Source organism: Lemur catta, chromosome 8 (assembly GCF_020740605.2).
Source record: "Lemur catta isolate mLemCat1 chromosome 8, mLemCat1.pri, whole genome shotgun sequence".
Lineage (NCBI taxonomy): Eukaryota > Metazoa > Chordata > Mammalia > Primates > Lemuridae > Lemur > Lemur catta.
In genome coordinates, this window is record NC_059135.1 from 53,491,862 (window position 1) to 53,518,291 (window position 26,430).

At 41.1% G+C, this 26,430-nt stretch overlaps 1 protein-coding gene across 5 annotated transcripts in view; it reads right to left on the reverse strand.

The window, feature by feature from the left end:
* Positions 1–26,430, reverse strand: part of RAPGEF4 (Rap guanine nucleotide exchange factor 4) — a 283,558-nt gene that overhangs the window by 185,900 nt on the left and 71,228 nt on the right. Inside the window, exon 1 of one of the 5 annotated variants that reach the window (XM_045560166.1) lies at positions 25,691–26,074. The exons of the other annotated variants lie outside the window; for them this stretch is intronic. Within the exon in view, the coding sequence (XP_045416122.1) occupies positions 25,691–25,702 (12 nt within the window). The 5' untranslated portion in view covers positions 25,703–26,074. Of the gene's footprint in view, positions 1–25,690; positions 26,075–26,430 lie in introns of those variants that run through there. 5 annotated transcript variants of the gene reach the window in all.

Below are 26,430 nucleotides of genomic sequence, written 5' to 3' on the forward strand. Positions count from 1 at the left end.
ACTGAAGCTTTTAAAACTTTGATCTTTTGTGAAAACTCAGTAAGATAAAAAAAAAAACCTTCCAGCTGAATAAACAGACTAGGACTGAAAGACCACCCCTTAGCATTTGCCCTGACTCCACCCCAGTGTTTCATTAAAGTGGTGTCTTTCAAAATATGCAAATGGCACAGTAATACTTTGAACAAACAAATGAATTATGTGAGCCTCTATGGGCAATTTACTCAAGGTAATTAAGAATGCTAAATCAAACAAATTATCATTTTAAATGGCAAGTAAGTTTTAATTAAACTTGATTTCTATACTAAAAATGAAACTACTAACTCAACAGAAGGGATTTAATGTGAATTAAAATGCAAAGCATCAGAAGGGGTAAACAAAGAACACACACCCTGACTCCCGATTCACAAGAGTAGAACCAGGTGTCACTGCATTTTCATTGGATGCTGGCTCAGAGAGTACTCTGTGAATGAATTTAGAATTTATAGAACGTATTTGGGGTGCCTCAAGCATGAGTACATTTTAAATGGTAAAGATGTTCATCAATAACAGAATCAACCCAAACCCAAGGTAATTTCTTTCCAATTAGTGTCTCAATCTTTAGTCTACCATTAAGAAAGGAATCCCAGCAAGCTGTTAGCCACCCCAGGCATTGGGAGTCCTTCTGTGAGGGCTGGGGGATGTGGAGACCCCTAGTAGAAGTTCCACAGTAGTATGATGGCCACCACCCATGGAATAAACGTGTATGATGAACCAAACCAATGGGCCTTAATCAATACCCATAGAAATCAACATGCCCAAGGAAAGAGACAAATCTCCAGTTGCCCCAAGATGAACAAGGCTAAAACATTAAAATAGATCACATGTACATACTTGGACCTACAGAATAACATAATCTTAAAAATAATTATAATCTCTTAAAAGTTTCAAGTAATCTCTGAGACTAAGCACATCCATATCTCTGTTCTTTTTAATTTTTTGTCCCAGTGATTTGATGGGACTCTGGTTAGAACCCAGCCACCAGCACTGGCAACTAATAAAGCCCTCAAAAAACCACCTGCTTTCTTCTCCACATGAAGCACCTTGCCTGGTTCAGCCTCCTGGGTCTTTCCACTTCCACCTCTAGCTCAGCATCCCACAGGAACACACACGATGTGTCCTGGCCGTCTGGTCAGACAAGACGACCGAGGCAGGAGCCTAGGAGGAGGCCGAGAGTGAGAGGCCGGGTGGAGGCAGGATGCAACAGGGAGGGGCCTGAGCACAGGCTGGAGAGTCACCACCCCTGGCATCTGGGTCTAGCTACCTGCCATGCAAGACCATTTTCATATTGTTCCCGAAATAGTCTGCCCCCAGGGTGACCCTAGGAACACTACTAAGATGTTTGTGGCAGTGCTAAGAAGTTTGTGTCAAGCCTGCGTTCCAAGGAGCAGAGAGAACCTTAGACTGTTGTATTTCCTCTTCTGCACTTGCGCTGCGCTCTGAAGAGGCAGCCCTGCCACTGCTAACTCTGGAACTAGAGAGGGAAGAACGAGTGTGTCTGGAACTCATGAGGCCAGGAGAAGCCAGGGTGCTCCTGATCTTAGCCAGACTGGGATTCATCTGCCCCGATTCATCAGCCAACACTGGGCACCTTCCACATGCCAGGCGCTGGACCATGCTCGGCATATGAAGAGACACCGCTCCGTCTTCAAGTTGTTCACATTCCAGAGGCAGGAGAGACATGCAAACAAGCGATTCCAAAGTCATGTGCTGGAAGCTCAGGCTGGAATGTGAGCACCTGAGAGGACCACAGAGCGTCTGCGGCGTGGCATGGTAAAGGGCGGGACGGGAGAAAGCTGCCTGTGACCATGTATCAGCCCCAGTGGGAGGTGTCTGCTCCCTGATCCCCCAGCAGAGGGGATGGGCTTGGTGGGAGCAGGGCTTTGTCTCCCTCATCAGAGCAGAAATCCCAAGGGTGCAGGACCACATCCCCGTGTCTCGCACAGAGCTCGGTGTGCCGCGAAGGCTCAACAAACCTCTGCTGAATAAACGAATGGTCTAAGAGTTCAGATCTGCCCTGGGGCTTTTCTTGGACAGACTCTGGGAGGGGGAGGATCGTAGACGTCATCTAATGACCCAACACTCCAGAATTTACAGACAAGAAACTTCTTTTAAAATGTTTGCTGGTGAATGGATAGATAACATGTGGTATATCCAGTCAAGGGAATACTATTCAGCACTTTAAAAAGAACCACAGACACATGCTACCTATCATGGGTGAAGCTCAAAAACGTCATACTCAGTGAAAGGAGCCAGGTGCAGAGATGACACATCATAGGATTTCATTTACATGAAATGTTCAGGAAAGGCAAGTGAATAGAGACAGACAGTAGATCCGTGGTTGCCTGGGGTGCCTGGGGCTGGGGGTGGAATGGGATTAATTATAAACAGTCCTGAGAGATCTGATCAGAAGGACAAAACCGTCCTAAAACTGGATCATGGGGCTGGTGCACCACCAGGTGTAGGTAGTAAAAATCATTGAACTACATTCAAAATGGGTGAATTTTCTGATATATAAAATACACTTCAATAAAGTTGTTTTAAAAGGTTTACAAAGGGAGTCATACGTTACGGATTTGCCCTCATGCTCCTATGAGTTGGGTCGGCTGTGTTGTTGGAAAAAAACAAAGGCAGGAGCCCAGAGTTGAAAAGACCCTCCATCTTCTGTTTCCCAGGCCCAGCGTCTCCCATTACCCTCGGCTACCGCGCTGTCCTAAAAAGTCTGCTTGTAGCTGGGAAGCAGAGGAGTGGTTGCCGGGGACGAGCAGCAGCGGGGAATACAGAGTAACTGCTTAATGGATGGAGGGTCTCCTTACAGGGTGATGAAAAAGTTCTGGAACTAGACGGTGGTGATGGTTGTACCACATTGTAAAAGTCCTTGATGCCACTGAATGGTTACGATGGTAAAAATCTCACATTATGTAGACCTTAGCAAAATTTTTTGTTAAAAGTCTACTTGTAAATAGGCCGTGCTTCTGGAACACTTTCATATCCCCTTTCCTTCTGCCAAACCCATTCCGCGGTACCACAGAGGGGCCAGCTGCTGTCCCAGCTCTATCATGTCAGGATGTCTTAGTCCAGAGGTGACAGCACAGCTCTAAGCAATTTGTTTGCTGCACTCTATTACCTTCCCCTGGTTGGCAAACATCAGACATTAATTAAATAAAAAGAAAATCTGGGCTTGGTTTGCAATTTAATCCTGCCCACTTGAAACCGGCTGGTATCATGCAAAACAACACATGCAGCGATGTTCCCCGAGCTGTCAGGCCATCTCATTAGGTGTTGCTATCGTGGCTTCCTGGTTCCCTGAAAGTGTAAGAGGCGAAGACTTCTCCTGTAAGGTAATTAGCACTGGCATATTATGAAACCCTTGTTGCTCAGGCAGAAATACTATAGGTCCATAAAGCTCGAGGACACCCTGTTCCCATATAACCCAAAGAAGCTCCAGCTTGGCCTGGAATCACTCCTACACTATTGCAAATGCCCTAGGTCACTATCATCAATGACAATGTCCAGAGTACTTGTTCTTGCTAATATCATTGGTATAAATATTCTTATCAGACAATCTGTAAGCTTGAAACGCTGGTTAAAATTTTCTTTCCTCCTTCCCAATAATAAGACAGGTTGCAAAAGTATTTAGCAAGTTGCCCAAGGATGCCAATTTATTTAGTGCTAGAACCAGCATTGAACGTGCTTGACATTCATGTATTTGCTTGATGTTGCACATAGAAAGTAAGGATTATCAGCTATAAAATTATTTTCTACCTCAAAGAGGACATTAAACTGATCCTTTCATTTTGGGGTGGCTTAAAATATGTCTGATATTGAATGAAATATTAAAAAAAAAAACCCAGAGCCCTCAGGTTTCCATCTGTGAAATAAAATTTGGAGAGCAAGTACTAAATGTCAAATGTCTCAAAGAACTCCTCTGAGGAAATGCTTCTTTACTGGCAGCCAAAAATCACAGGGACACACTGTGGCTGAATTTTTTAATTGTGTTTTTTTTTAGATGCTGGATAATTTTCTGACCATTAAAGACAATCACAGCCGAGCCTAACAATAAAAGTAATTGAATCTCATGCTTGAGAGCATACAGCTGACTCACTATGGGGCGTAGGAAAGGAAGGAGGCAAATGAGAGGAGGCGAGAAGTCCAGAAGTAATTTTCTCTCCATGAAAAGCAGAGCCTGCCTTCCTAGGAGAAAAGCCCGAGATGGAGTGTGTCTTTATTTCCTGAGTGCCTCACTCTCCAGGGCCTTTTCTCCCGTGTGGCACCTTAAAGCCATCAGAGGTGAGAGACTTAACCCAGCCTCTGCCCCAGATCTCACAGGTCCGATGCAAGACAGTGAGATGAGGTTTCCAAGAAAGGACAGGGTGAGGCCTCAGCCATTCTGCCCTTGGGAGATTGTGCCTGCTCTGAGTCTCCAAGTCTGGGCACTGTCAGAGCACACAACGTGTACGGATCAACCCATAAAATGTAGCCTAACTTGGAGAATTTACATAGCAATTACATTCAACCTCAAAGATTAAGCTTCTTCGATGTGTGAAGCAAACAACACTGTCTCTGCCTTCAAAGGATTTATAATTTAATGGCAAAAATACCAGCACCTTTCAGAGATACGACAGCCAATCACTTGGTGTCAGAGAAAGATCTACTCTTGCAAACATTTCATGTGTACAGCTTTGGAGATTGGGTTGGTGCTCACGAGCAGGCCTTTACAGATTGGCCTTCATAGACAAGAGGATCCTAGTGTATGCCTTGGGTAAATACTTAATTTTCTGAGTGTCATTATTCTCACCCATAAAACAGGGATTCCAGTCCAGAATCCCTAAATCAAATACATAAAATTTCTGCAATAAAATATACGAATACTCACATGAAGTGGGATAGAGACTATAAATAGCTTTATGTCTATTCAGCACCCATTCAAGTCAGGTTTTACTGACAAAAGAGCTCACAAAAACTTTTGGTTTTCAAAACTGTTTGGGTTTCAGAATTGTAGATAAGGGATTCTGAGACGTATAGTAATAACCAAAAAGACTACTCTGAAGATAAAATAAAACAACTATATAATACCACTTTGAAAAAAATCTTAATTTTATAAATGCACTTAAATCAATTACATCCTTTATCTGTGCAGAACTCACTGTGGGAGCTCAGGAATCACCAATTATCCAAGTGTGTACACTTTGACTTGCCCCTGGAAGATTCTGTTGGAAAACTTTCTACCAATCTCCTTAATAATAGAGCTTATATTTTGATTTAGGTCAAAACAGTGACATTATTGCTGTCTTATTCCTCTGAAGTATGTTCAACATCGTATATTCCCTGACCATGTCTCTCATTCCTGTTACTTTGTTCCAATCTTTCTAGTTTCCACCCTATGCAAGGCCGTATGGTGGCATATCTATACTACTGTAATAAATTCCCAGTTAATGGTACTACCTCCAACTTCCTTCCAAATGACCCTGCACTCCACAGCCAGATCATTCTAGTTAACAATCTCTGTGATTACGTCAAAAACTCTAAAGCCTCACCAGTGTCAGCAGAACCAAACCCGGATTCCTTAGCTTACACTCCTACCCATTTTCCCAGGCTCCCATCTACAATTTCTCTGCTCCACCCACACTGATTCTCCAAATACCTCGAACTCCATCACCTCTGCAACCTTACTCCTATCATTCCATGGCCTGTGTGGCAAGCTGTGTTTTCCCAAATGGCCACAACAGTATCTCCCATCCCACATGCTCTTCCTACCATGTGGCTTGAAGGTGTTAAAAGTGAGACCAATGTTCCCTCCCCTTGGATCTGGATGCACCTGTGACTATGACAAAAGTGGCAACGAATGACTTCCAAGGCAGGTCATAAAATTGAAGGAGCTTCTGCCTGGTTCTCTTGGGACACTGGCTCTTGTTACCAAGCACTGGGAGGAAGCCAAGGAGCCACATGGGAGGCCTTATGGGGGTGCTCTGGTCAATAGCTGCAGCTATTGTCAGCACCAACTGGCAGGCAAGCCAGGAGTGAGTCTTCATTAAATGTCATCCTCCTGAGTGGCCCCCAGACAGAAGCAAGCTCTTCTCCCTCTTACTCTCAAACTCTTTCCAAAGTGCATACCCACGAGAAAATAAAGGATTGTTGTTTCTTCAGGAGACTACATTTGGGATAGTTTGTTGTGTAACAATAGATAACTGTAATAGACTAAAATATTCTCCCCTTCTTTTTGGCTTTCTCAAATCCTACCCACCTCTCAAAGCCCGGTAAAGACCTCACACCTCCTTCATGAAGCTCACCTAAAAGTAATTTCTGTCTCTCTCTCTCTCTAACTTGAAGCCTGAATAGTGCTCAGTGAAGACCTACCATTTACTATATGTGAATATCATTGTGTCCTCCAAATTGAACCATAATGCCCTTGGGAGAAATGACCATGCCCATGACCTCTTAGAAACCCTTTCCCAACCTGTCTCAGAATATCTTACATAGGTCTATGGCCATACCACCCTGAATGTGCCCCATCTCATCTGATCTCAGAAACTAAGCAGGGTCGAGCCTGGTTAGTACTTGGATGGGAGAATATCTTACACATAACACATGGTCTATATATGCTTCCTGGATAACTAATTTTCCAGCCTCCAGACTAAAATGCACACAGTAGATACTATATAAATGATACATTCACTCTATGACAGGTGAGTAGTATAAATGAAAATGATAAGAGACTGAGGGACAATCAAATTAATTTTTCAATGGAGGATCAGGTAGTTGTAGGAAATTCAAACTTTTCAAGTCTTTAAACTGCCTTTATATTTGGCAAAGTAGATGCTTTTTTAATTAACAGTTTGTGTTTGTGTGTGTGTGTGTCTGTGTGTGGGTGTGCGTTCAGCCAATATGTGGATTTGGATGTCTGCTTTGGGAATTGTTCCCTCGTTAATAATTAAATCCTAAATGGGCATTTTGAGAAGTGGCAGTAACTATCCACATTCTGCAATCTTGTAATTACTCAAGTGTAATTAGACTATGGGAGGGTTTAGAAATAGGCAGAATGTTTCTTGACAAATACCATCTGTATCAGGACTTGTTAAAGCGGGGACCATGATGGTTGTCATTGCATAAGCTTCATGACGTTCATGCCCAAAATTATATCCCAAATGTTGTATATATGTGCATTTTTCTCAGGAGAGGGTTTATAACATTCATCAGAATCTCAAAATAGTTTTGGAAACACTGTTGATTCAAGACTTGACTTTATCACATTTGTATTTAATTCTCATTTAGAGATTATGTTATAGAGGCAGTCCCTCGGCCAGCAAGAAGGAACCCAAGGCTGTCCTGGCTCTGCCAATGCCTAGCATGGTGGCCTTGGGGAAACTCTTATAAGATCTCTGGACCTGCTTCTGGACCCTTAATTGTAAAAACGGGGATGCACTGAGTGATCTCTAAGGCCCCTAGAGCTACCAAGCTGTCTCAAAACAGTTTCCCTGAGAAAGGACCTGCGGAGGCAGAAAAACCCTACCTTGCCTGGTGCTTTTCCATTGGATTTTCTTTCCTATAAAAGAACAATCATATTCATCTGGGTTAAAATCTGTATCTAAGTTCACAATGATTAACTTAATAAAAGTAAGTGGGTACTCACAATGTGAGAATCACCAATTATGGACTTTTCATTCAGTCCTCAAAGACTTGGCCTTTCCTGTGTAGCTTATCCCAACACTGCACACAATTCTAGCAGGTAAAGTGGACAGTAAAAGTATCAAAAGCTAAGGGAAATGGCACAGAGGACCAAAGAGCAACAGTTCATCAAGCAGGTAGAATAGGGGTTGTGCAGCTGTTTCGGTGGGAACAGAGTACTCTGGTGATAACCAGGATGACTTGGCTGATCTATTAGCTTTCGTGCTCCTACACCCCCAGAATTGCATGATCAGCGAAGAGAATAGCTTTCCTTCCTAGGTGAAAATCTTTCTTTAAAGATGTGTAAGGAGCTGCACCCTGGCTCAGAACCTCTAAGCCAGCCTCACAGGAACAGAGAGCTGTAAACAAACAAAAAGCAGCAAACACAGACACTTAATGGAAGAGAAGCCATATGAGTGATTTGGACCCAGGGATGATCTTACCATAATTCTCCACATGCTCAAAAGTTTCAATGGAGGAAGTACGATTTTATGAAAGCTTTGAATTAGAGATGAAACAAAGTACCAAAGAGAGAAGAGGCTTTCAGCACTTAAGAGGATGGAAAATACGACATTGATCATTTTGTCATTTCTTGATCCATTCATGTTTCTCTTAAAGTTAGCATTAAAGTTAGTAACTTTTATATTGATACTCAACCTTTCATATGTATATGACTTACCTCTTAAATTAGTCACCTTCTTGGGACCCAATGCCCTTGTGTTTTTTGTATCTCATTTGCATAATGATGTATTTCTACTAAATATCCAATAAATATTCTATGAATAAACAAGTGGTAGTGTTTCATCCTAGAGCCTAAGATGGTGATAAAGCCAATGACCTGGCTTTATAACGAAGCTGAATGTTTTCTTCTATTAAATAACTCACTATAATTAATATCCACAATGTATTTCTTTCATTAAAAGGAAAACTATAAATGGAGATCCTCAGTGTGCTGCTGCTCATCTGTGGGCAGGGCGCCTGGAGAGCTACACCAGGAGAAAGCTGTTCCCTGTTCGGTGCCTGGGGACCAGAGGAAGCGCTGGGAGACAATCTTCTTTATTGCCCACACTTAGATACTGGGCCTAAATTAATTTATGCCTCTTAAAAAACTAAGTGCGGTAAGGAACAACATATGGTACAAGTAAACAGGTTTTGGTTTTTCCTAATACATATTTCATGCAACTTTTCCTCCGGTCCTCTCCTATGACTGTGTGTTTAGTGTATCATGCATATGCAACACCACTTTAGATAAATTTGCATGCGTGTAAGCAAAATGCTAAGAGCAGAGAAAGTATTTGGGGTACACAATATCTTCAAATTATATCAAAAATGTATAAATAAAGTCTTCTGGAATCACCTCCAGACCATGAGATCCTACAATAATTTTAAAAACCCATATCAATGTGGCAAAAAGGAGCTAACAGTTGAACTCATCACTAGCATGCTTAGAAAGTTCTTAAGTTTATTTAAGATATAACTTTAGGCCATGTGAGAACTTTCCTTAGACAAAGATGCCTCTGGATTCTTCTTTCCTTTTGGTCACAAATCAAATATCCAAAGGCTGGATCATACAATATTATCTTTCTTCACTTTCTCTAAGTCAATCAATTTAGAATGAAAACAAAGGTGGGAGATGGTGGGTTACCTTTCACCCGATTTGCCAGGGATTTTGGACAGTCTGATCCTCCTGGTATGACAGCCCATGACCAGGACTTTGATCTTCATATGTAGTGTGCTGAGGTTGAAATGGGGAAGTTATTTTTAAGGAGGATGTTTTTTCATATCATGATAGGTATAGGGAAATAAATATGTTTTACTTTTTAGGAAATCAAAGGGAAGACCTCCCTCCAACAGGCCACTTCTTGTAGGAAATGATAAGTCACAGCATGAGGGGCTAAAATAAGAACAGTAGTCTTCCTGTGTGAGAGGAAGAATCTCTTGAGATCACAGGGTCTCACGAGAAGCATGACCAACACAGTGAGCACTTCATATTCACTGAATTTGACTCAATGTTATATTGCAGATTCTAACTTTTTTGTAAGTATTGGTGAGAATGGAATACTATGCCACATTTAGACTATTGCTCTCCATAAGAATATAAGTATTTTTCTCAAATATATCCCATTAAAGGAAGTTGCAACTGGTTTTGTTTGTTTGTTTACTTGTTTATTGGTTTGTTTGGTTTGTTGGTTGACTGGTTTGTTGCTGATACTGCTTGATCATAACACAGTGAGAGAGAGAAGCAGCATGGTACAAATCATGAGTTTTGAAGTCAGACAGGGCTAGTTTAAATCCTAATTCCACTTTACTAGCCATACTAAAATGTCTACTTAGCATAATGACAAGCCCACGGCAAGCATTAGGCACATACTATTTTCATGTTTATTATTACCTCAAAAGGTCATAGTTAGGACTCAACAAAATTTACACATACAAACACACAACCCTAACATGGTTTTTGACAGATATAGGAGTAAATGCGAATGCTCATGTTCTACAAGAACACGATGTAATGCACTAGATGAGCTGTGTTTCTACGGACCATCATAGCACATACATAGGTCCATCTCAGGTATAGATCAAATACTGCACAAATCTTTCACTCTGAATAAGCTCTAAAAATGCTTCTCAATTGCCAGAAATCACAAGAAATAGGAATAATCATCAGAATTCAGATTTGCAGTGAGAATTCTGGTAAACATGACTGCTTTGAGGTAGCACTTGGGGTTGCTGAAAGCACTAAACGACTAGTCGAAGATGCTAGCCAGGAGCTATTTCCAGCCTTTCTTGCATTTCCCGGCTCTACCTGGATGGGATGTGTGCCGAAAGCAGATTTGTCATACATGCCATCCAAATAATTATGGCCTGACTGGTCCCCTGTGTCACAGCCTCAAGTCTCTTCGCATGAGTCATCATCCAGCCGGGAAGCAGGAAATGCTCCATTTGGGGGAGGAAGTCAAAAGGATGCCACACCTCAGGACAATACCCTTCTTACCCAAGCAGTGTTGTTATTCTCATCTACCAGGCAACACCCAAACAGAGCACGTTTAATCACCCCAGCAGATAGGAGGTTCGGGCTGTGAGGTTCCTCTCGCAATTCTGAGACATCATGCAACAAGGAGCTACAACCAAGAGCCTGTTCCACTGACCCCACACCCAGCTGACTTCTGGTGGTGCCAAAGCACCAAACCTTTAACCTCAAAGCACAGAGAACTCAGCCCCTTTCAGGGCATTCTGGCATTCCTCTTGGCAGTGACATTGCCATAAATCTGTGGAGGCAGAAGTGTTTTACACATATATATGCACAAATAAAAGTCCATACATGAGGAGTTTTTGGTACTCAAAGGAAGCTATCATGAAGATCTTTGCTGCAAAGACTGTTTACTATTTTCTAAAATAAACCTAAGTCTACACCAAGATGTGACATCTTTTATGGAGTGGAGGGTACATTTCCATTCCAGTGAGCTAGGAGTTATCTCACCTCCTACTTCTGTTTGGGAGGTCTGGGGGGGTCAGAAGTATCACCTTCATTCAAAGTCAGGAAAAAAAAGTCAGGAAGAGATTGGAAGAGTGAGAATCTCATCTGTCTTCCAGCCCTACACCCACATCCTAATGCAGGAATATTAGAGGAATGGAATGCTGGCTAGCCTCAGTCCTTGCAGGACCGCAGTCCTCCACTACCACTGAGAATTTGACTTCTGAACTGGAAATGGATAATAGATAAGAGATTTTTAATATTAAAAAATTTTACATTTTTAAAATTTAGTGTTTGTTAGCAATCTATAATTGTATCTTTAAGCTATGTAGCAACAAGGTTAAGAGATTTTATGATCATAAGTATTAAGAATGTATTCTAATGCTTTATATTTCTAAAACATATTTATGTTAATATCAGGTTATATATATCTGAAATTGTTATCATTTCATTTAGTGAATTTCTTTCACTCAGTGTTTATTCATGTGCTAGACACTCCACACCATGCAAGCTATGTTTTATTATCTCATTTTATAGGTGAGAAAACTGAGGTGCAAACTTCTGGCCCAGTAGTACACAGTGGTAAAATCTCATTTTGACCCAAATCTGTCTGACACGTAGGCCATGTGCTTTCCACTATAGAAACTGTCCCCTCTATTTATTAATGAACTTGCATATTATTGGATATGTGTGCAGCTTGGTGAACAATTTAGAAATAATGTTTTGTAAAGATTTAAGTCTCTTTAATAATACACCAGTAATCTAGAGGCCTCTTATACATATCTCCTAATTGATCTGAACACAATTAAGAGCTGCAAATAAGTCCTCCAAGCCACCAAAATGAACGTGACATCCGTTTCACACTCAGAGTTGGTGGATGATACTGCTATGAGTGTGCACAACACACTGCTTCAGAGTCTCTTTACTCTCACTTTAGACACCATGCTATAAAGGTGGACATGTCATTTCCCAGCCTCTAGCAGAGAAAAGACACCAGGGCAAGGAGGAGAGGGTTCTAGAGGCAGGAGTATTGACTTCGGTGGAAAAGTGAGAGCTGGCAACTTGGAGCAAGGGGGAAAACAGAGCAACTGTAGAATTCTGTAATGTGTCCGTGCCAGTTAGCGTGGGGCAAAAACTCCTACACAGCTCAGAAGCCTCAAAGGGCACCAGTTGACCGAAGCCAGAATAAGAGCATAAGCTTATGCGGATGACACAGTCATGTTGCAGGAAAACAAAATTTAAAACTTTACCTAAGAAAAAAATGGAAGAAAGAGAACATAATTTATAAAAACTTCTTCCAAAAATATTTTGACGTTTAAAGGAAGATAACTGCCCTTTATTAGAAATCAATCTTTTGTAGAGCCTCTCATTTCTCAAGAGCTTAAAAGCTGTTTTTTGAGGATTTCTTCTTTTTTTTTTACAAATAAACATATTGATTTAAAAAGGGATTATTTTGTGTTGAGAGAGGTTTCAGAGCTTCTCTAGCTCTGTTTTGCTGTTGTCCAGCACTGCACACCACCATTGTAGCATTAATCTCCTAAACAAGTTTTTAATTAGGAGTAGTTGTCTTTCTCTGCCTTTATAATATGCACCCAGTCTTAGACACTCCTTTCCATCTCCCCTCCCTGAGTTTTCTGAAGCTGCCTCCGCTATTTTCCCACATGTGATTATATCTCATTTTACTAGAACCACTGAAGGGCAATGCATCGAGCACATGGGAATGATCAAATCCAGGCTCGAAAGTGGAATTACTTCATCTCTGCATCCAGTATTCCTTAGCTTCCACCCTACAAGATGATCCTACTAAACATATCTGATCTGTAAGAGAATGAGAGACTGTGTACCAAACTGTTAAGCCATTGATCTAGCCAAGAAAAACAGCATGTGATGTAATTTTAAAATGCATTCTTCCTCTTCGTTTCTCCCAAACAGATATGGATGAATTATTGCTGGGAACTGCATTTTGCAGCCAACTGATCCAGCAAACAACTTACTTGGGATTAGCCTCCGAAAGTAGCATCTCCCCAGTAGCAAAAGTGTAAAAACAACCTTAAATGGATTAATTAATATACTTTCCAGGAGAAGCTGTAGACAAGGAAACGACTTTTTAAAAGTTTTGCTCCAATAGCAATACTGTATGTCCTCAGGGAGGTGTAACTGGGGCATAGTTCACAGGAAGAGAGTAGAGGAAAAAAATTAATGACTGAAATATCTTGAGAAAGAAAAACATAAAGCAACCCAGGACATGTTTCTCCAGTCCTAAGTGCTTTGTCACAAAATATATTTTGAACAAAAACTTGGAAGCGATATTTTAATGCATATGGCAAAAAGGGTCATATTTCTTTAATTTATGAAGGGCTCTTATAATCTCATAAACCATAAATGCAATCTGGACAAAGGATATAAACGAGCTATTCACAGACAAAAGAAAGTACAACCACCAAGAAATGTTTTAAAGGATCCTTAGTCTCACCCCTGATTAGGGAAATAAAAAAACATATTACAAAAATTTTTGAAGTTTAAAATTACCCAGGTTGAAGAATTGACAAACAGGTATACTCATACACTGTTGAGGGGAGTGAAAATTGGTGCAGACTTTCTAGAGTATAATTAGAAAATATTTATCAAATTTTAAATTTTACATAATGTCCATATAATTCTATATGTAAGAATTTACTCCGCAAAAGTACATTACATGTATAAGAATGAACACTTTATCAGTGTTTAAAAAACCAACATACCTGTCCACCAACAGAGGAATAGATTAAATACATTACAGTATTCCAAAAACTTTGTAGCATATTGTGGCTAATCGATATGGATTTAGACTGAAGGATCTCTGAGATACAATAAATGGGGGAAAAGCGAGATGCAGAAAAAATGAATGATGCAATCTCATTTATAGAAGTATATAAATTCAAATGTTTTTAATATATGTGCCATAATATGGTTATTACTCATAACAAATCATCCCAATACTTAGTGGCTTAAAACAACGATGATTTATTATTTCTCACAATTCTGCAGGCTTCCTGGGCAGTTGTTCTGTTGGTATCACCTGAGCTCACTCAAGTGGTTAAACTCAGCTGGGGGATTGGTTAGGGCTGGATGGACTTACTTCTCTGGGCTCTCAACTGGTATAGCTGGAATGTCTGCAACGGACCACATAGTTTTTCAACTCGGGTGTCTTCATACAACAGAGGAAGCACTCCCAGAGGTCAAGCGCGAAAGCTGCAGGGCCTCTGTAGGCCAACACTTAAGACAGACAAATTCCCCTTGAATTTGATGGTCACAGTGTGTCCCAGGGCCAGTCTGGTTTTAAGAAGAGGAAAACAGACTCCACCTTTTGATTGGAAAAGTTGCAAAGAAATGATGGTCATGTTTAATCTACCACTATACATCTCTCCATCTCTCCATATCTATATATGTATCCATCTTTAAGTATCTGAAATGTTACTGAAGAACATATTAAAATAATTGCCTCTGGGGAGTGGAGCTGGGAATTTGTGGGGGAAAGGAAAAGGAAGAAACTTACTTTCATTTCATGCATTTCCATACTCAGGGCTGGCTTCACAGGTATGAGAGCTGAGCTGCATCGGGCCTCCTGTGCAAGAGGGCCCCTCGCACGCGGTCTAATGCTCTGCTGCCACCACCTTGAAATCCTTAATAATTTCATTTTTGAGCTTATGTTCTCTAAGTGAAGTCCAATGGTGCAGTGGGGGACCATGCACACGAGTCAAGGGGACACATACACACGTGTATCCATCACTCCTTGTCCCATTTCACATACTGTGTCCAAAATGCCCATGAGCACAGAATCCCAGTGCACTCATGATGCATGGGGGTAGTGTGATGCAGAGCAAGTACAAGGCAAGCCTGTCACATCTGCAATGAGTTCATCCAGCCCCAGAAGCCCCCTTTTCTGTCCTAACCTGAACTTGCTCTGAACACAGGAAGAGTGCAATGGTATTGGCAAAGGAACTCTACCATATCCTTTCTTACCATGTTACTTCCATGTATAGCTGTCCCTCGGTATCCATGGGGGACTGGTTCCAGGAACCCCTGTGGATGACAAACTCCACGGATGCTCAAGTCCCTTATGTAAAATGGTGGCATATTTGTGTATAATATACGAACATCCTCCCATATACTTTAAATAATCTCTAGATTACTTATGATATCTAATATAACATAAATGCTATATAACAGTTTCTACTGTATTGTTTAGGGAACAATGACAAGAAAAAAGACTGTACATGTTCAGTATAAATACAACTATATTTTTTTTGCATATTTTCAATCTGCAGTTCCTTGAATACTCAGACACAGAACCCGTGGATATTGAGGGCTGACTGTACTAGCCAACCACTGACACTGAAGAGAACGACACGAACAAAAAGAAAAGATAGGGCAACCCACAGTTCACCTTCCTTTCAGTCCTTCCTTGCTCATCCATAAGCTGAAGACAGAGAGTGTTGGTAGAATGTTATGTGCATCAAGAAGTGAAATAAAAGTTGAATCACTTTTGTGCACAGCCTTCACTATCTTAGTAAGAATGAAATATATATGTATGTATGAGCTAGGAAATAAAAATTATGTAAGTTTGTTGATTCTGCACACAAGCTACATATTCTTATATCTGCATTTGAAACTAGCATTGCATCATAGAAAGATAAACAGTAAATTTATGATAATAATTTAAAATCTGTACTTTTCTTTATTAAAACAACATTAAATAGCAAATAAGGAACAAAATGGTGAATTGATATAGAGAATGCAGAAGAAAGGAAAAATCTGTATATTTTGGAACCACTAACAACACTTTTTTTCTCTGGGGAAAACAAGGGATTCCACATTTTTATTTTGCACCAGACCCCGCAAGTTACATAGTCAGGCTTGTCTGTACTGTTTGAATTTTGTGTGTATATATCCTTTTTTATATATGTTAAAAAATAGGTTTCATTTTACCTCACCCTTCTCATCCTTTTACTTCATGAGGCTTATGCTACCCTTTACCTCAAATCATCATACATTTGTTTTTTAATTTTAAAGAAATTTAGAAAAGATAAGATCCAAGGAACTGGCATCCAAAAGACAACAGGTACTCAAATGAAGAAACACTTTTAATAAACAAAGGCAATGTTTCGTACCATTATTCCTTCTCTCTTTCTTTTATGGGCAAACATTCTCCCTGATTTATAGCACTGCAACCATAGTCAGTACAATGAAATTAAGCAAGAATAATATGCCAAATTAAAAAACCCAAACCCAATTTTATGAACTCAATTCATGACAGCTGCACTGTCAACATAAATATTTATTCTCTCAAGGGCCGTGGATGCAAGGTCATCTACACCACAAGGGATGCCTGCCTTGATGGGTACATATTCATCAACTCAGGAAATGTAGAAGATGAGCAGAGGTTATTTACAGGATAACTCCTTGGAAAATTAATGCAAAAAAGCATTTCTCTTGTTGTATTTACTAGCACGATATCAACGTGATATCCCATAGCCATAATTTACTAACATCTTTATTAAAATTGAAGGAGGTAATATTTTTATATTTACCTCTTAGGCTTTTAATACTAACTATGTATATTACTTTGAATTTTCAACAAATATATTTATTCTTAATAACTAAAAATTAAAATTAATTATACTGAAATGACTTATATGCTTAGAGTTTTATATTTGAAACATAGTGACATTGTGCAATAATGTTCTCAGATTTAAAGCATCAGATGATGCTGGTAAGAGGTTCTTGTTATTGGGGTTTAGTGAAACAGTAAAGCAAAATGGCGCAAGTAAACAAAAACCCTGGCAGGTATGTTGGGGTCACTTTGTGTGAAGATTATGTCTCAAAATGTCTTGACAGGTTTAGAAATTTTAAAACTTTTTTTCTTTTTCAAGAGGTTGAGCAGAAGAGTTAAATATGAGTTTTGCAAGTCCTGCCCAATGACCAGTTAAAGAAAGGATTCTGCATAGAATATACCACAGGACAAGCCCGTACAGCGGTTGCTTCTGGAGAGGAGACCTGGTGACTGGGGCGGGGGAGGGTACAAAGCATACTTTTCATTATCTACCCTGTTGTACTTTTTGAATTTTGTACCAAATGCATGTATTACCTAGTCCCAATAAATTAAATAATTTCCTTAAAGTAAAAAACAAAGAGAATTCTTGCTTTGCGGGATGTACCATGTTACAGCTAATTTTTAAAAGTGCGATTGTCTGAAGGCATCCAGTGAGCTTTGTGATCATTACTAAATACAGACAGTTTGTGGAGGGATATGGAACTGAGAATACAGAACCACATGAGCATAAACAACTCCTGTCATCTTAAGTTCAATCATTTTAGAACTGGGAACAAAATGTCCAAATCAACTCAGCTATTTAAAGGGGGCAATGGACCAATAAATTAGAAATATTTGTTTTATAATGGGCATCAGTAGAAACTCTTCCTGCAAAGCATTTCTGTTTTGATCCTTAGAACTTAATGGATTTTTTTTTTAATGATTTCTTTTTCACTACAAAAACGGTTTTGGGATATCAATGGCAAAGCTTTAATGCCTGAAGACAAATACCTTTCTAGTTCTACTCTCACCATCACAAATTCTGTAAAGATGTGTTAAACTGGGAGTAATTGTTTGGTGTTTCCCCACACAAAGGAGGAACAGGCTATATAACCTGGTCTACATCCTTTTCATTTGAGAGAAAATGGTTCTTAATTTTTGGAGGGGTAACAGACTTCTATCAGATTACAATGAAAGCGAAGGACCCTCTTTTCAGAAAAATGTACACACACATATAAAAAATGTCAAGGGTTAAATAGCTGGTCCATGAACTCCCCAGGGGTCATGAACCCCAGACTGAAGGCACCTTTTGTGGATCATTCCTCTTCCTAACACTCCACACACAGACCTATCTGCCAATGAACTAAATGAGTTATTGTATCACTAAAAAGCAAAAAGCTCACATTGGGGTCTAATCCTAAATTTTTACTAAACAAACTGAGGGCTCTTTTCATTCCAAAAGTTCCCATAACTGAATTCTGGATACTTAAACTATATTCTTCAGCCTAAGCTGATAATAACTTACTACTAAACAGTTACATAGGTAAGAAGATAAGGATGATTTCTGGCATTTAGCTGGTGGTCAACAGAATTCATCTGTGATCATTAATTACTTATTGTTCACCTACAGAGACTCACCATGCAACTGTAAAACCCAAATGACCATGATGATTTTAAATCAGATCTGGCCTTTAGACAGATCATGTCCTGGATGCCTCAGATGGGATGCTCTCAGGAGCTCACCTTCCTTCTACGTGAGGTCAGAGAGGATTCCCCCAAATTCTGGGACTACACAGACATCCAAAAGAGTGACATGGCGTATTCATGCCTCTGTGACCCAAAGCCCCAGGCCCGACAGCTGTGGTGACCTCCTGCCACACTGCAAGTGGGAGGCACCGACCCAGGCCTGCAGGCCTCCCCATCTGGGAGAAACCAACATATGGCCTCTTGCTCCCAGCCCAGGACCTCGGAGCCCCAGGTCTCTCGGGCTATTTTGGAGGGGCCACAGTGCTCTGGGCCTTCATTGTCCCTGAATCTTAGCAATCACAGATGCTGGGCTTCCTGAGCCATCTTCATTCCCTGATCTGATCTCAGGTCCAGGATCAACCTGTTTTTCTTAGAGTCACTTTTTTTTTTTTTTTTTGACCATCTGTATCCTCATCTCCCCAGGAGGAAACTCAGCCTTTCCTTCACAGACAGATCTGGTTTTAAAAATAAACCACTGGGAGGTAACACAGTGAATGGGCTGCTCCTGATGCTTTTCACCTGATCTGGAAACGTCAAAGGAGACAGCGTTGGAGTTGGGTCTTGGGGCGGCGGGAAGGAAGGAGACTGCAGGCACAGGGCCCCCACATCCAAGAGAAAAGGAAGGCCCAGGCAGGTGCAGCAGTGAGTGGACCCCAAGTTGGGAGTCTGCCAGGGGATGTTTCACCGAGAATCGGATCTCCAGTTCTCTTGGTTGACACTTCTGGGCTTGTTACGTGTGTTTGTACTAAGAGAGCAAGCACGTACGTCACTAGTCTCCAAAAGAGCTGGGGAAGGGGCCGGGGAGGGGCAGAAGGATATCAAAACCCTGTCCTGTTCTTAAGGCTAGGAGGCTCTGATGGGCTCCTCTCCCCTGAGGATGACAGGAGCAGGCCCTTCACTCTGGGAGGGCACCTGTGACCCCCACCCAGCCCCAATGAAGATATGTCACATCAGAAGGACTTGTATCCATCGCCTGGGTCTGGTGGCATCTTTCTGTCAGTTACATTCCTGCCAGCCTTACGAAGGCAACACCCCCAGAAGGACTTGCTCTGGAAACACTTTGGACTCTCACTGGCAGTTTCTCTCTCTTCCTCCTACCTCCAGCCCCTGTATCCTCCTCTGCTATAGCTCTTAGCTCATTTTATTTCAATATTTCTTTTCATATATTTTTATCTTCATTAAAGTGTGAACTCCTTGAGGGCCATAAGTTGTCTGTTTCTGCATCCATGGTGCCTGGCACAGTGCCTGGCATTCAGTGGATGCTGGACTGATGCTTGCTGATAAAAATGAGTGTGTTAATTGAAGCAGTATGGCTGGAAAAGGACATAGGGCCAAATGTAGAAAACTGAGCATGCCAGGGTAGCTGGTTTGAATCGTACCCCTTAGGCAGCAGTGAGAGCAGCATTAGGGGTCTGAGCAGCTGGGGTGGGGGTTTGTGACCCCTGCTCTGTCTATGCATTCACCTGTCGCCACCACCACACTGTCCACTGGGTGCTGTCTTGGGGCTAATTAAGGGATTGATTGCAAGATATCATTTCTTCCCCCCAACAACCATTTGTGGTAGGATTATTTTGACCTCCATTTTATTATAAAAATGAGGGAAGAGAGCTAGGGAGATTATGTGACTTGCCTGAGGATGCAGAGCTGGCAAAAAGCAAGGCCAGGGCTGTCACTATGTCCTGGCCAATTCCAGTCCATGGTCTTTGCACTGTTTTTTTTCTTTTAGACAGAGTCTCACTATGTTGCCCAGGCTAGTCTCGAACAACTGGGCCCAAGTGATCCTCCTGCCTCAGCCTTCTGATATGGTCTTTAAACACTATATTGCCTTCTGCCTCCCTCGTCCTGGCGAGGCCTGAGAAAGAGGTGACTGTGGATGGTGGAATGGAATTGAAAAGCAAGAGATAAACATACAATTGATTATAATGGGAGACTAGCTAGGACAAGGAGAAGCCGGGGAAAAAGTCAACCTGAAATACGGAAGAGTAAGGTACTATGACGTCGGCAACCTGCCTTCAATGGTTCAGCAAAACATATAAATACATATACAAATACATATATATGGAGAGAGAGAGAGAACTCTTTAAAAAATTTTCTGAATGTTTTAAAGTTTGAATTAAAAGTTGGAGGGGAAAAAAGATAAGTCTAACATTTCAGACCTAGGTGAAGTCCGGAGAAGGGACTTGGATGACGGAGAAGAAAATATAAAGCAACAAACAGAAAGCAAGAAGGAGAATTTGGGGGCGAGGGCTTCCCAACTATGCTAAAACTTCTTCAAAAATGTATTAACAGAGCCAGGACTCAGCTGTTTAGAGCATTATGCACATGCTTCCAACTGTTATTATCAGGATTTCACCTAGGGATTTTAATTTTTTAATTTTCATTTATTGCTCATCACCTTGTTAATATGCTATCTGCTATGTATGATGACACTTTTTGGTAATGAAGGAAAGAAAATGTCGATGGAGGGAGTGTGACTCGCAGTACAGCTTTCAGAGAACTAAAACACTGATATTTCTAAAAGATATTTAAAAACTTTATAACTTTTTTGATAAGCAAATACCTTTCACAGTGTTGTTCACAAAGTTGCGTATGTTCCTGAACAGGCGTATCTCTCACTAAATGCAATATCTGATCATTTTATTACATTCTCCCTTTTTCAAGTTCTGTGATGCTTTTAACGGGAATTATATACAGTGAAAGTTATTATAAAGTTTTTTTTTCAGAATATTAGTATTAGGCAATTCTATGAACTTTAAACAAAGCCAAGCATGGGCAAAAACACCCTTCAAACAAACCAAAACAAGCAACAAATAGCAGAGGCCTAAAAATGAAAAACTGTTTTCATTGACACTTACTGGTAAGAGTTTCAGCACTTTCCCCAGAACTATTAAAGAAGTAGATACAATATCGGACAGCGAAAGAGAGAAAATAGTAATGGACGCCCCCCAAAAAGAGGACTCACTTCACCAGTTTTGGAGATCACAATACTACTCAGTGGTACACTACACCCAGACCCAGTGTTCAGAGCAGCATTTCAGGGGCAAGTGGGAACCAAGGACCAGAGTGTTCCACCATCAAATCACTGGGACCTTTGCAGAAACCCAAGCGCTAAAGGAGGGGACGGAGCAGGCATAGATCATGGTGCATATATCCAGAAAAGAAACCTTAAGAAAATTTTGTTACAGATCCTAAAATAAGGTCTACGTGGAGGTTATAAGAAACAATTGGAGGCAATATAAGAATTTCTAAGAACATTTAATAATTTTTTAAAGCAAAAGAGAGAAGCAGCAAAAAAATTTTTAAAACTCATTCAATTCATGCACCCAACACCATCGGGTAAGACACATTATCCACTTATATCATGTTATTTTTCAAATCGGCTATGAATAAAAGTCAGATATTACCTTTATAAATCAAACTTTAAAATTTTTTTAAATCATGAAATAGCCAAGTTTATGGTAGATTTAATGGACTTAAACTGTATGTTCATTAAATACTATGAAAAATGAAAAGTAAACAGACCAAGATAAAACTTTTGAGGAGTTATAACAAAGGGTTAATGTCTTGATCAAATAAAGCATTCATATAACATGTCCAGAAAGAGAAAATATAGTCAGTAATGAAACAGATAGGAATACCTCAACCATCCTAGTAATCAAAGAGACACAATTACAATAGCAGTGCCTATTATATTGGAAATATATACAGATGGTTCCCAACTTTTGATGGTTCAACTTACAATTTGTCAACTTTATGATGGTGCAAAACTGATAAGTATTCAGTAGAAATGGTACTTCAAGTAGCCACACTACCATTCTTTTTTTCACTTTTAGTACACTATTCAATAAATTACACGAGGCATTCAACACTTGATTATAAAATAGGCTTTTTTGTTAGATGATTTTGCCCAACTGTAGGCTCCTATAAGTGTTCCGAGAATGTTTAAGGAAGGCTGGCTAAGTGATGATGTTTGGTAGGTTAGGTGTATTAAATGCATTATCGACTTATGATAGTTTCAACTTACAATGGGGATATGGGGTTTAAGTTGAGCAGCATCTGTGTGTATAACGGTCACGCAGGCCAAGGCCAGAAGCAACAGGCGTGCTCAAATACTCTTGGTGGTGGGATAAAAGCTATTGAAAATAAATGTGATCGCATTTATCGAGAGTCATCAAAGTTTTCATACTCTTTAAATTAGCAATTCTGTTTCTGGGTATTTATCCTGGAGAAGTAATTCTTGAAGTATAGTCCAGGGACAGGTGAGGCCTCCAAGATTCTCAGAGAGGGATCAATGAGTTCAAAACTCTTTTCATAATGATGCTAAGAAATTACTTGTCTGTTTAACTCTCATTCTCTCTCAAGGGTACAGTGGAGTTTCCCAGGAGCTATATAAGGTGAGACAACACCATTGCTCTGACAGTTATGAGAATATGTGCATGTAGGACAGTGGAATTTGGGGATGATCTTGCACCTTATTTTTACACTTTCCATAAACATTCGACATAGGCAACCTCTAATTCATAAAGTCTTGAATAAAACCCACAGAATCTCTCTAAAGCACTGATTGCCATTATCACTTTAAATCTGGCAGAAACCCCAATTTGGACATAGAATATCTGTATGAGAGAAGGAAAAACTACACTAGGAAATTAAACACAGACTAGTAAGGAATAAAGATATTCAATCAGAGAGCCTTAGTCCAGGGCAAGGATGCCAACCAGGTGAATGCAGAAGAAGTAGGCTCCAAGGGGCGGGGTGAATCACTAAAGCTCACTGCTGGGAGACACGATTCTCAGCCCCTGCTGCCCAGGGGACCCATCTGAGGAGATTTAAGAAGCTACTGATGCCCTGGCCCCATCTTCTATAGATTCTGGTTTCATCAGTCTATTGAGGGCCCAGGCATGGGAATTTTTTGAAAAAGCTCCCCAGATAATTCTAATGTGAAACCAGTTTTAAGAACTATAACTATAAATGATGAAAGATACCAAAAAGTTCTTCTTCCCTTCCAAATAATATATTTTGATACAATATGAACTGTTGCTCTATATTTTATTCTTTCCATTCACATAATTTGTGGCTCTGCCTTCTTTAATTTGCAAACCAAAAAGGGAGGGGGACACTAATGTTTTCAACTCATAAGGCACAGAAGTAACCAATCGATGAACATTAACTGTGACCACTCCAGTCAGCAAGGCAGGATTTAAATAAACGTATTTTATAATAAGGTGGCCCAGGAAGTTGGAGAACTTTGCAAAAAGTAGTCCAGCAAAGTTGGGTTAAACCAGGAACAGATTGGAATTTCAGGCCCGACCATGCTCGACCACATCAACAGCTTTTGGAAAGTCTGTCTTGCATTTATCGGTTTGGGCTAGAAAGCTCAAAACCCCGAAGCCAGAGAGATCAAACAGGGGCAAGGCTGCTGGAATTCAGAGAGGCCAACCCTATCACAGAACTCCTGCTGCTTCTTCCTCCGTCTCAGACGCTCTGCCCCGGTGACTGTGCCCTAACTTCTCACAGCAGCCCGGAGACCACGCAGGAGTGGAATTTGGCCCCACCACAGCAGGAAAGTCCCATGACCACAGGGCTTTCTGCACATAAAGAGCTTAACAATATCCCCCAGGCCACACCACGAGTTCCTCCTGTAAGTCTCAAGTTCTTAAAAGTTTTCCCGTCTAGAACTGCCTTTGCCTGGAGGAACCCATTAAACCTCAGAGCGGATTTCTCCAGATGATGACTGAACACCAAACAAAAAACAAAACCAGGCGTTCGGAAACACAACACATGACACCCACCAAGGACAGGCTGAGCTCTCACCAGTCCTGCCCGGGGGCGCAGCAAAGGAGGAGAACACAGAGTGCCACACAACACAGCCACCGAGTGAAGAAACCCGGCCCTTTTCTGTGTGTTCGGTCCCGCGGGACAAGGCTGCCGCAAACACTATCATTTGGTTAACTGACCCCAATCCTTTAGGGAACTGAAAAACAGCCTTGTTAGCTGCACAAGAATTCAGAACCAGATCGCTTTGTCTTTGGATGAAACGAGCCCCTGGGTGGAAATGAATCTCTCCCTGTCCTCCCTCCGGGTCCTTCAGCGCACTGTACCTTTCTTAGAGCATTTTTCAGTTTGTCTTATATTTGTGTTTGTGATTGTCTGTCTTCTCCACTGGATTACAAACCACAGAAAGGCAGACACGGTGTATTTTGCACCTCCACACGGTGGGAACCAAGTGCATTTACTGAATATGACAGAAGCTTCTTAGAGATGAAATTTTTAAAGTGGCATCAATTATCCCTGAGCTGAGCAGCTGTTTGGAAGGGCAGGCTGCCCAGTAGGTCAGCTGAGTGAGTGAAGAGGCCCACTGTGAGACAAAGCGCAGGGGAGAGGGTGGGGGTGAGGTGTCAACAGAGTGCGGGCAACTGCACAGCCAAGGGAGGCATTCCAGAACCTCTGTTCACAGCAGCTCCTAAAAGATCTGAGCATCCACTGTATGCTCCTGAAATGAGCACCCAAAGGAGCACCAGCTCAGAGGAAGCGACTACTGGTTACAGCACCCTGCCAACAGGCCTACCGAGCAGCATCTGGTTATTCCTGGCATCTGCCAGTTAAGCCTTGATCTGTTCAGACCCCCTGATCATCTTCTGAGAGACAGTGGGATCATAGCCTGGGGAGCAGGTAGAACTTCAAGTTATCAATAATGTAACAGAATGCCCATCAACACTGAGGGCTTCATATAGTCTGAGAGCTACAGGCAGGATACCTACCAGGCATCCAGAGGGTGAAATACCATCACCCTCAATCTGTTTCTTGACCAAAATTCATTTTTAATATGTGCCATGCAGCTATGTCACCAGATAAATACATGTATTAAATATTGATGTGATAAATGTGACTCTGCCTAGTTATGAACAACTATCTTTGTTTATCTTCTAGAAACATATTTAAGATCATAAGGCTAAATAAACATCCTTCACCATCAGAAAAAGATGAGCTGCCACTCACTGTCTGCCCCCCCACACACTACAGACAAAGATGAAATCAAATTATGTCAGTGCCATGGCACATATTTAGGTCTGGTGAAACATAATTAGAAAAGCCAGAGATGTTTTTGAGCATAATTCCAAAACGCAAACAGTGACATGTACTATCGTTCCACTCTCCCACCCTCTCTAAAGAATAAAAAAAAAATCCATTCTGACCTTGTAGAGCATACGTCCTTCTTTTTCCGTCTCTCAGAGTTCTCAGACATCCAGTGAATATCTATCCTTTATTTGGACAGCAAAATGTACCTTCATCGCCGTGAATTCCCTGTTCTTATCTACTACTGAGTGTCTCTCAGTCCACAGAGAGGAGGAAATCGGTGCTGATGGTTCTCCAGGAACGCTCAGGCAGTCAAAGGCAATAAGAAAAGATTTCCTTTTTATTTTTTTTAAACTTTAGTTAGCTCCTAATAACTTCACTCCCTTCCTTTCTGGATTTGAATCATTTTGTCACTCCATGGAAAAGCCCGAAGACACAGGAGTGAAGCCCTGGTGCAGACACAGGTCTAAGTCATCGGAGCAGGCTTCCGCTTGGTTTAAAAGAATCAGAACTGTGAGGAGAGAGACAAGAGAACCAGCCAACAGGATGTGTGTGGCTGGAGTTCCTGGCATGAAGTCTTGGCTTTCATGTTTATTTTTGGATGTATTTTTCTTAGCCCTTTGATGCAAATTTCTGGCCTGGGAAGTAACCCTGCAGTAAAAGTTCCAAAGTTGCCAAAAGTAAGCACGGGCTACTGACTTGGAAGAATGCAAGCCCCTTGGCTGCCCAGCTCCAGTTACTCCTTAGATGAGGGTGTGGGTCCCGGCGCACTGACAGGCAGGCGAGGGGCTGCCTGTCTGCGGATAGGCCATGCAGTCCCACCTCAATACCCAGGCCTGCTACACACCCACCTGAAATG